This window comes from Lates calcarifer, linkage group LG11, assembly GCF_001640805.2.
Source record: "Lates calcarifer isolate ASB-BC8 linkage group LG11, TLL_Latcal_v3, whole genome shotgun sequence".
Taxonomy (NCBI): domain Eukaryota; kingdom Metazoa; phylum Chordata; class Actinopteri; family Centropomidae; genus Lates; species Lates calcarifer.
Genome location: NC_066843.1, coordinates 17,834,178 through 17,845,995, shown reverse-complemented (window position 1 = coordinate 17,845,995; position 11,818 = coordinate 17,834,178). Strand labels below are relative to the sequence as shown.

The 11,818-nt window shown below is 41.0% G+C and overlaps 1 protein-coding gene across 1 annotated transcript; it reads left to right on the top strand.

Moving 5' to 3' along the window:
• The first annotated feature begins 6,081 nt into the window (after window positions 1–6,081).
• Window positions 6,082–7,665, top strand: foxd7 (forkhead box D7). The gene has a single exon (XM_018698555.2). It carries the CDS (start codon window positions 6,406–6,408, stop codon window positions 7,378–7,380), a length of 975 nt encoding a protein of 324 aa, XP_018554071.1. The 5' UTR covers window positions 6,082–6,405; the 3' UTR covers window positions 7,381–7,665.
• Window positions 7,666–11,818: the final 4,153 nt, after the last annotated feature.

The following is an 11,818-nucleotide window of genomic DNA, read 5'->3' as shown; positions in this document are numbered from 1 at the left end:
GTCCTTCTGTGCCACACCAACAGTTCTGACAAATGTTATACCTCCTTACTAAGAAAGATGGTGCGTGTGAAAATCTTGCTCAGTATGTAAATTTGGAAAATTTTGCAGCTGTTTTTTGCACAGTGGGTAAGTGGAGAAGTTTGGCTGTCCAAAGTTTCAATCTAAGCAAACCATCTCACAGTCATGTTTTTTAAGGATTACCAAAAGCAGGTGGTCTGTTCCCACTAACCTCTGAGATTTCGTACATCCAGACTTTGGGAAAGCCTCATGAAAGAAAGCGTTTGGCTGTAGCTCTGCTGGGTGTGTTTATATGCTGGATTCAGGAGTACCACTGCCCAGACTCATGACCATCTGCCCGCTTGTGTCATACAACCCTTCCACTCAGATCTTGTTTTTTTAATTTAATTTCTCTGGAGATTCTTGTCCAAACAAACTCTCTTCATATTTTGAAGGGAATGCTTTCTTCTGTGAAATGCCACTGTGTCCCTTTTCGACAAGATGTAACATGCTGTCAAAGCACTGCCCGATCAACATGATGACAAGAGAAGATTGGCATCTAATCTGAGGCTGAAGGATGGAGAAAACAGGAAGTGCAAAGGGTTTGAACAGAGCTCTGATACGTGATTCACATTCATGCATTGCTGCAGTCAGTCTAAAATTGTGTTATATTATCTATCTCCATCAACCACAGGGGACTGTGAAGCCAGGCAGGCAGGAGAAAACCATTAAACTCTCCCCTGTAACTTTCTCATTACACCCTTTGGTTTAATAGCTTTCTTGTTGCTCCAGCCAGCACCCTGACCCCCAACAATCAGTCAACATGGTACTCACTGACTTTTAAAACACTACATCTGCATTCCTTCCATCCTCAGGCCTCATCTGACAGCACCTCAGGGTTGAAAACGACACTGCAGACAAACCACTGCTGTCAGTCCCAATACAAAATAATGCTGGAAATTTCTGCTGTGTGTTCCACAGGCATTTGGCAGGATGCTGTAGTTTTCGGTGTAAATGCATACAGAAGAATGCTTACTGAGGTCAGCAGAGCACTGATGCATTCTGACACTCTGACCAAAGTGCAGGGTGTCCCTGTGTCTTAGTTGGCATTCAGTTTACTCGACAGCGTGATAATGTGTGAGAGGACTGCCACACCAGGAAACATGATGCAAATACCAAGCTGGACCCTAAAAGTATCAAGGCAGATGAGTGTTTCTGTCAAAGTCTTGTGCCAGCCCAAATTTTCTAAAGCTTAGAAATGAGTGGAATTAAAAGTTTCTTTGAAAACCAGAAAATCATTACTGGTGTAAGAGCTCCCTCTGTTGGAAAAGTCAGGGACTTCTTTATATCTCTGTATAAGTAAAACTCAACATTGACCAGAGGCTGGAGAGTATTTAGTTAAACTCTGAGCACACAATACTTTTGAATTATAACTGGTATTATTTATGATTATAATAATTACACTCCAACTGCATCTTTAACTGGTTAACTATAGTGGCCATAATTGCCAATTAACCATCATTTTACTGTCAGTTATTTGTTACCTTACATTAAAAGTTTTCTCACTTACTTTATCAATTGTATTGTAATTTTGATTATTCATAATTATCAGCTCATCATTCATCTTATCAATATACTCATTAGTCGAACTGAATTTCAGGTATTATTTGATCTTGGCCTGCATTTTCCTTAAAGTGCAATGAACACTTTAAAGTGTCAGAGACTGAATGCTAACAAACCAGGGGCTAAAAGTTACAAGAGATGAACACAGGTACAGTTTCCCTGTAAAATTTTAGAAGTCACTTAAATTAAATAATCTGATCATTAATCACTGCTTCAATGAAAGAGAGTATGTTTGCTAGTTTAAACCCCGAATTGCTCATCACCTTTAATTATCAGTAGATCATGCCTTGTGATTTAAACTGAGAGGTTTCCCTCTGTGAACTGTTCAGCTGAGTGGTAAGCCACCCGAATCATGGTGCATCTCATATGGTGATCAGTTTAGTTAGTTGATGATGGCCTAAACAGTAGACCTTTTTCACAGCAGACATTTTGACTTATCATAGCGGGGAATAACATTAACAATGGTTCACTTCCATTTAGGTGTCCCAGCAAGCCATGAACAGTGAGCCAGCATGTCCTTTACCAGAGTCCTGAAACTCACACATCTAATGCTGTTAATTACACCTGAGCTTTTCCCAGTTTGACCTGTTCAAATGTCTGCTGTTACAGAAGGCCTTTTTTTAGCCACACTAATATATTGGCTTTTACCCTGTGAAATAGCAACTCTGCCTCAGGTCTTTGTTTGAGGACTACTTCAGCTATACTAGACTGCATATACCTTGATGACTTTCAAGTGTAATAAATTGTAATCAATCAATTAATCCAATTAAGTTTGATGAGAAATGTTGCCAGCATATACCCCAGTATGCATTGTATTCAGATGGACTCTGCAGAGGTCCTGTTTCATTCAATGCACAAGGCAGGTTAGAGTTTTCAGTTGAACTAAGTTTTACCAGATAAAATGAGCCCATATCAAGCTAAACAGCTAGTTATTTTTATTCTTTCTTTTATCTTGACGAACTCTTGAATTCACCCTTAAATTCCACCTAAACTGTGAAGTTTTTGACAAAATTGAAAACTTGATAACATTAGTTTCTTTGTTTATTGGTTTATTTCTACGTGTTTTTTAATGAATTATGTCCAGTCAGCTAATCCAATTGAAAAATGTTGTGTCCCAGCATACACTGTATTCAGGTGAATTCTCTGCAACAGTAACTATGAACTGCTGCTTCATTCAGTGCACTTGGCAGTTCACAGTTTTCAGCTGAACATAGTTGGTCAGACATTAACCAGCCTGGTTAAAATGAGTCCAAACCAGGCTAAACTGCTAGCCATTTTTATTCATGCATACTTCTTAAATTCTTTAATTCACCCTTAAATTCCACCTAAACTTTAAAGTTTGACTAAAAATCAAGACTTTGTGACATTATTTTGTTTATTTATTGTTTCATGTAAGAGGAACAGTTGGGCAAACGTCTATTTTTTATGTTGACCCAGGTACAAGTCACCTTAAAAAAGATATATAAATAGAAATGACATATATATTCTGAGTGTGCTTGTTTGAACGCATCATTTCAGTGATTACATGATGCTAACACTGGGTGAAACATTCACATCAAGTTTGTCTTTAAAACAACCAAAATATAAGCTAGTCAGTTAGCCAGTTTATGAGCTACAAGTCGTGCAGCTAAGATAGGCTAATACAACAGCCCTACAATAAACTCTACTTTCATGAAATGTTAATGTTCTATTTCAGTTGAAACTGTTTAAATGTTGTTTTTTTTATTATTTTTTTATCAATTGAATAGTACTTTTTATACAGAGAGATGGCTCTATTACTGTCTACCCTCGTTGAAACAGAAGGAGCGTTTCACTTTTACACCACAAGATGTCGCCACATGGTCAGACAGCCACTGTCCTGTGATTGATAGGACCTCAGATACAGATGTGTCATGTCTCATAAATGGCTCCACGCAGCACAGTAATGATTGAGAAAAAGTCCAAACAGACAAGAGCACAGTGAGGTGATGAGACACAGAGAACAGGTTGCATCAGTTTGTATGTTACGGAGCCGTTTGTCAGCTCATAAATATTGTGTTAATGACCAGTTCAGCTCATGAAATTTACACATATCCTCCCCTAAACTCTGCGAGTGCGTCTGTTTCAGATGTGTGTTTGGCTCGGCACCTCCGCGTTGTCTGACTTTGCTTCATGCAGTTATGATTCATGATACCTTAAATTACACGTTATATTATTGTCCACCGCGCTGCCAAGATTTTAAGGGAATCAAGATGAGAGAGGGGGGCATGATGCGAAAACAACCTCGGCGCTTTGAAGCAGTTTCAGCCTCTCCCAATGAAAAACACGCTCGGGTTTTTTATCACTCTCTGAATCATGCGAACGGCTTCAAGTTTTCACTGAGATAAGAAAACATTTCAACTGAAGTAGCCCGTAACTAACTCTGTTTCTGACCTGCACGGATGTAGGTTCATTTATCCAGAATGATCCAGTGAGATCCCCCAGGCCTGTTTAGTTCCTGCCAAATGATGTTATTACACCAGGCCCTTGGTGGCTGCTCTGTCTCCCACTTATTCATCTGCGATACAAAACAAATAACATCTCTACAATGGCCGGTTTTGTTAGATAGCAGATTTATTATTGTTCAAATGTGTGCGTAATGCGTCCTCTGGATAAAAAGGCCTTTATTGATTTGAACGATTCCATGTTTCGCCTGTTTTATGAAAAGAAGAAAAACACCTTAGACTGAGGCCCAGATTTAATGTTGCATATCTTTTATGACGGGAGGTCCTATAAAATTACCAGGAATAAAAAATTGGAGGCTATATCTACAAATGTAACATCGGGAAACAGTCAGCACCAGCTGTGTGTGCGCAGGACAGTCTGGTACATGATCTCCCTCTGTCAGCTCTGGAAACGTCTTGTCCATCATCGTCGTCGGAGCCGTTTGTCCCCAGATGTGACTCCCAGCACGTGGCTTCCTAAGTTTTGGTGTCAGATGATCGAGCCTTATGGTGCCATACCTTCAGCTTTTGTGGGGATTTGACGCTCCTGCTCAGGCCTTATTGAAACCACACAACGTGCACGGGCCTGTTTCCAATCTGAAGACATGCGTGATGAATTTGGGAAATCATCTGCAGCTTTGCTGGTACCGTATAGCCCACCCAGTCCGGACCCAGTCCCCCTCTGCCCCGAGGTATCAATACGATTAGAGGCAGGAAATGTGGGAATCCCCAACAAAGGGCTCCATCATTAAACACAAACAACCAGAGGCCTCCCAACAATACCAAAAGCGCCCTCCTCTCCTCACTTCTCTTTTATGTCTGAGCAAGTGAAAATCTATTACTTTCATCCCAATATCGCCATCCTGCCTTCAGTTGCCCATTATTAAAGAAGATAATCTGACAGGGGGTTATGGCGGACTTTGATAGGTCTGAGCTGAAATGGAGAACAGAGAGTGTAGAGTTTCTGCCTCAGAAATCTCGGGTTATGCAGACTGCAGATTAAATATTATTCCTCCTCCATTTCTCACATGGTGATATTTATCAATACGTCTCTCAGGGAAAAGAAAGTATGAGCGCAACTTCTGGAAGTTTTGCAGAAAGGGCACACAGTCGTACCTCTGAACGGTTTTATTCAGAGAAGCCCCAAACGCAGAGCAGGCAACAAATTATTATTTTCGCAGCAGCAGCACAAAATCAGTCATTCCAGTTTTATCCTCTGTTGTACGTCTGAAAACATGTAATTGTGCGTCAAGTGTGTGAGTAAAGTGCGGCTGCAGGAGGCTTCCAGGGGGGATTAAGGCTTAAGTCCCCACCTCACGTAGAGAAGTGTTTCCCCCCCTGAGTGTTTAAAGTGAGGATGGTGATCTGATGTCCCTAAAGAGTCTGTCAGCGTATTCAGGGAACTTTTCATCGCTGCTGCACATTAGATGACATTCGTTTCTTTAGGTTTCTCCATCTTGGTTGTTGGGTTATGCATTTCAAATTTTCTTTGGGTTTTCAGCAAAATTTCGACAGGTTTTATTGACCTATATAATTTCTTCTTGCGTCTTACTCTTCATTGTGCATTTTTTGAAAATAAAAAAATACAACAAAATTAATAAAAATAAGTTAGAGCTCAGGAGCAGCCTCCACAAACGCCGTGGACCACATTTTCCAAATGAATATGACGCTATTTTGACGTATATTCCAACTTTATTAAACCGTCCTCTTGCTTATTTATTTTATTCGTTCAAACTTAACGCGACTCTGACATTAACTTAATGGGGAAGAATGTTTGCTCCCCCTCCAAAGGAAAAAAAAAGTCTTCCTTTGTTTTTTTATTCATGAGGATGTTTTTAGTGAATGAATGTCTAATGTCCGCGTCCACTTAGCGCTGATGTGCTGATGATGAGAGTGCACTGGGAGGCTGGTATAGGCCTTCGTGGTACCCTTTGCGTCGTTTCCATTGGTCAGGATCCTTTTCCTCGTGCCTCAGCGTGACATCACATCCACCCGACCCACAGGAAAGCAACGGAGATTACAGATGATGCTGGACATCTCGGAGGACGCGCACACTTTTTTTTACGCTTTTACGCGCAGTCGCTCGCTGGCCGCTCTTTTTCCGCTTTAAGGCACCGAAATAAAGGATATCGGCGCTGATGCTTTGCGGTTCGGAGAGTGTGTTTGCTGAGAAGTAAGAGGAGGACTGCGCTCGGATTTTTACCTTTTTTTTTGTGAATGGAGATGAGTCGTGCGTAAAAGTCTGGTCGTCGCTTTTGAGAGAAGAGCTGTCACTCTCCCACCTGTTGGCAGGTGGTGTTGGCTTTGCCTGCAGACGTCTACTATGACATTGGGTTTGGAAATCATGGAGGATATTGTTATCGACGTTGTAGGGGAAGGACTCAAAGATAGCGGAGAGGAGCAGCTTTTACCTTTGGATGAGTCGCGGAGCGAGCAGGACCGCGGCACGGAAACTTCCAGCGGCCAGACTAAAGACCGGGACACCTATAGCCCAGCACCGGCGTGTGCCCCCCCTGCTAAAACCAAAGGTCCAGCGTCGGTGAAGCCTCCATACTCATACATCGCTCTGATAACGATGGCCATACTGCAGAGTCCAAAGAAACGGCTCACCCTCAGCGAGATCTGTGACTTTATCAGCCATCGCTTCGTTTATTACCGGGAGAAATTCCCCGCGTGGCAGAACTCTATCAGACACAATCTGTCGCTTAATGACTGCTTTGTAAAGATGCCCAGAGAACCCGGAAACCCTGGGAAGGGCAACTACTGGACCCTGGATCCCAACTCCTCGGACATGTTTGAGAACGGGAGTTTTCTGCGGCGGAGGAAGCGCTTCAAGCGGCAGCATTTTCGCTTCGACCCGCTCAAGGAGCAGCACCTGGAGCCCAGCGGGCTGCACGGCTTCCCGCACGGCGCGTACGGGCTCGGCGCGGCGGCTCTGCAGCTGCCCAGCCTGGAGCTCTACCCCTACCTCCATCACCACGCGCCTTCGCCGTGCGGCCCCGCCACCATCCCACCTGTCAGCAGCATCCTGCCGGCCCTGTCCAGCTTCTTCTCCCGCAGCGCCCTCACGGCCAAAGCTTTCCTCCAGTCGCAGCCCGGCATCGACGGCTTCTCCCCGGCCCAGTGCACCGCTTACTCCTCTCCCCTGACCTCCAGCGCCGCCTACGCCTCCCCCGCGCTCTTCCACCCGGCGGCAGCTCCGCACTTCCTCAGTTTACACCAGGAGTATCAAAAACTACAGACTCAGCGTGGCACCGTTGACCTGGCCAAACACATCAACACTGCTAACAATGAGTAATCACGTTAAAGCGGACTCTGAACTCGTGTTTTCTCAGGTAACAGAGACAATATAAAAGCAGAAGCTCACAATTTCTCCACGGATGGAAATTGGATAGATCTGTTTTAAAGAATGTTGTAGATATGTTAGAGACTCTTCTCCTTCTTTCCCTTTATGGCAAAAAATCTTTTAGCAGGCGCCTTTTTAAAAAAAAAAAAATCTTGAATTATCATCTTTTGTTTAAATATTTAAATGACGAGTTTCCTATCCTTTTTTTCTGGAAAGAAATAAAAGTGAATATTTAAACTTTGCGTTCAGTTGTATTTTGTACAGACCCCTGTGGTAATGTCATGGTTTTTATTTTTAAAAATAGATAGTAGTTTAGGTTTAAAGCTACTCTCTGTTTTTATATGTCTCGTGTTGTCTTGCTTTAAAATTCCCTTTCTGGGTTTTGATTATTTCTGCGCTGATTTAACATCAGGCTTTCACTCGTAATATTATAAAAACATATATTTTTTTTAATCCAAGTGTTAACAAGTGCTGCATTGAAACAGCCAAAGAAAATGAATTAGAAATCTGCCATTAAATAAGCTGCAGGCCTAATAGTGTGTATCAGTGTAAAGATGTGCCTCAGCTCTGCCGAAAATCTAAATAATATTACACACAGTGAAAAATACATGGTTGTCGGATTTTTTTTTTTTATCATAGTCTGTTATTTGCGTAATTATAGATCATTAGGATATCATTTATATATTGTAACACTAAAAGAAAAATGTTAAACAGTGGCTTGTAAAATATTGAATGTGTTTTTTTAATGATGCAAAAAGTTGGATGAGTCCCGGTGCGTCAAGGTCAAAGTCAGTGTGGACGAGCCAGGATTAACACTTGTGTTAATGTCTGCACCAATAATCAAACAGGGATAACAACAGTTTCCATGATCGCAACCTGTCAGCAGCTGATTAAGTTTAGACCAGAAGAACCAAAGAGGTCGTTCAGCTCTAAAGCTCACACACTTATCAAACTGTGTGTGTCTATCTCTTTCTCTCTCTCTCTCTGTGTGTGTGTGTGTGTGTGTTGTTTGTGGCTATAACACTGAAAATATATATATGTCTATAATTGCCTTATTTTGTAGGGCCACACACACACACACACACACACACACACGCATCTTGTCTGCCTGTTCCCGCGAGAAAATCTGTACAACACATTTCCATGTCAGATAAGTTCAGTTCCTTTACCTCACAAACGAGCCATCTGGGTGCATCACTTATTATTCATATTTATTATTGTTGTTGTTGTAAAGGAAGTTAAGTCCAAAATATGTTGATACACTGTTTTTCCTAATTATGTTTTTGTCGTTTTATTTTATGGGCGTTTGTCCTAAAAGTCCTATTTGAGCCATGAATTCTAAAGAGATAACTTCCCAATTTAAATAATATATAATAACCTAAAAAAAAACAACTTTTGTCTTGTGTGGTTAGGTTAGATTAGGCAACAGTTAGAATTTCAATTTATTCTTTTTTCAAAAATAATCCAACGGTTGAGTATCACAATCATAAAAAATATGTTTCCTGTTCAGAAATTGCCAACATGAGTGGAGGTCACATTTTAGTCTGAGAGGTTAGATTTTCTTGTTTCTTCTGTTTACAGGTGCTGTATTAATGCAAAAGCTGCTGCTTTGGCTGAATCAACCTCAACATGATTAAATCAACACCATAATCTATAAACTAAACCTAGAACTAATAAGTTAATCTTTTTGCTCGTGCAGACACAGTGTGATTAGGAGACATGCAGGATGCATTAGTAAATTGAGTGTGATTAGTAAATCTTTCCTAAAACTTTCCACCCATTTCTCCATACAAGTAATTCACATTATCTGATTTATTTTTCCTTTCTTTTTCACTTAAGTGAAGGCAGCGCTGCTTTACAGTGAGAATGACAGTAGTAAAATAATTCTATGTTTCAGAGCATGGAAGTATTTATTTAATTCTATTCTGAGTCTGGTTTAGATGGATTACCATGCTGAAGCTCTTGGACAGGGCTGATGGATCGCACCGCACACTCAGTCCCTTTGCAGACTTTGGCACCCAGAGAGGGACTGAACCAAATAAAAAGATTGTTACCTGATGGTGAGCTGTTAAGTTGCCCACTCCTGAGAGAAAGAAGAGCACTCTTTCTCACTGAGCCTCTTCTTCTGTTTTTTTTCTTTGCTCCATTCAGGAAATTTTACAGAGTTGCCCAATTTTTGATGCTTAGATTTAATTCAATCTGTTTTGAGGTTTTCTCTTTTTTTGCCGTAACCAAATGTCTAATATTTGTACTGCTAATCTTAAACAGTGCGGCACGAGCTGTGGTTAAACTGATCCAACATGAGATTCATATCATACACCACAGTATTTCTGCTATTAGAACTTATCTGATTGAAAAGGGCAAATATACAGTTGAACATACATTTTTTTTTCTTTTGAGTTTCAGTGCTTTGCTCGTAGTCCTTTAATCAAAACTGAACATGAAGTCACTGTATAGAGCCGCCGTATACCGTTGCTGTATAGAGAGTCATGAAAGATTTGAATAACTTAAGTCATGTATGTGCGTGCATGTCTTCCGTAAGTAATGATGCACCTTCTGCACAATTACACACACAGGATGTTTGACTTTGGTGCAGTTTAACTGGTTGAACATCATGATCAGGTATGACTAAGGAAATCTTTTTCATTACAAAGAGCTTGCTCTGCCAGTGGGAGGCCAAAACTGAAGCAGACAAACACTGTTGCAGTGACTGATTGGCAGGCAGACAGGGGGAGAAGTCAGAAGGTTCTTTTTTTTGTGGGGGGGGGGGGAACCCGGTGCACCTGATAAAATAAGCAAGTCAGATACTCCAGGCTTATGTATGTGAGTGTGTGTGTGTGTGTGTGTGTGTGTATGTGTGTGCGACTGTGACTGCACATCAGTTTTCCATCCTGAAGGAGGTGAAAGTTGCCAGTACACTCCTTTAAGTCTTTTTACTTTCCTTTTTCCTTTGTGCGTCATTGAGTGTGACATGGTTTATTAAATCTTCACTTGTATTACGAGGAAAAGCCTCTTTTTAATGATTAGCAGCGAGATTTTCCTGTTTTTAACGCTACTTTTTTCGCTTTATAGCCTCTTTAATTTGTGAGACGTCTCACACTTTCAAATTTAATGTAATCTGCAAAGTCACTCAGACTTTGAAACGAAGGCATTGTGTTTCAAATTGAATATGTCACCAGAGAACTTTACTCAGTGTCATATTAAGATGATTCATCACATAAGTGGACGTGATGAATGTACATTTATGTGACAACCTGTCAGTGTTGCATGCCATGTTACACTGCCGCAGTGTTTCTGCTCAGTTCCACGTGGATTATCAGTTCTGAGTTATCATAACTCACGTCTCCCCCTCTGATGTTTGAGGTCGTTTCTCTGGGAAAAGTGAGTCGATTTGGTCAGAACTCCATTCATGCCTAACAGTGCTGCTCCACCATGCTTTCATTCTCCACTGACAAACGCCAAGCCAAACAGGCAAGATAAACTCATTGGTAGAGCACCCCGCCTCGCTGCCTTCACTCCTTCTGCTTCCACAGCAGAGACCCATAGTCCAGGGAGGGAGAGCGGTGCATTCTGGGATAACCCCTGCAAGTTCAGTCAGGACAGGAAAAACAATGCGGGTATGTTGTTCCAGGGAGTCTGAAATGCATAATTTGAAATAAATTTCCCTCAAATATTTTTCCTGTCTTATAGCCTGATGTTTTTTTAAATATGAGTTTAGAGGCAGCCTGCAAATCACATGGGTTAAAAAGTTACCCAATCTGGGGCAATATAGCACAGATGCTAAGTGTCAGTGTTTTATATGACTGTTGAATTATTGGATCAAAACAAGCCTGTGTCTGGTTTGTTTTCTACTCATGGGCACTTTTTTAACCCACTTTTTTTTTTAGTTTATATATTAAAATTCACTGAGTAAAAATTGAGCCCCAAAGTAATATTTTGTACCCATGGGTGAAAAAACCTAAGACAGTGGGTTGATCAGTGTTAGTGTTTGCTTTTTATTTCTATTGGGCTACTGGATCAAAATAACCCTTTGTCCTAGGTGGTTTTCCACCTGTGGGCACTGGGTCGGGTTTTTAACTCAGTATTTTTAGTGTGTTTAGTCATCCAAAAATCACCTGGTCAAAACTGACCCAATTTGGATCAATATTGCACCAGTGTTCACATTACCTTTTATATTACTGTCATTACTAAATACACTACAGTTACAAACTGTTATTATCTGCCTTAGCTTACAGAATATGATTGTTAATAACATGTTTTTTTCCTTTGCAGTTTTGAATGTCACATGCACAGGCTTTTCCAACTGACAGGAAATTGTGTGCCAGTTGTAAGGTAAAAGCTGAGTTTGTTGTGTTTAACACTGGGTCAGAATAATCACATTTCAGATGGG

What these genes read in the sequence shown, in the direction of transcription:
- foxd7 (XM_018698555.2), top strand. Translation starts at nt 6,406, where the DNA reads ATGACATTGGGTTTGGAAATCATGGAGGATATTGTTATCGACGTTGTA.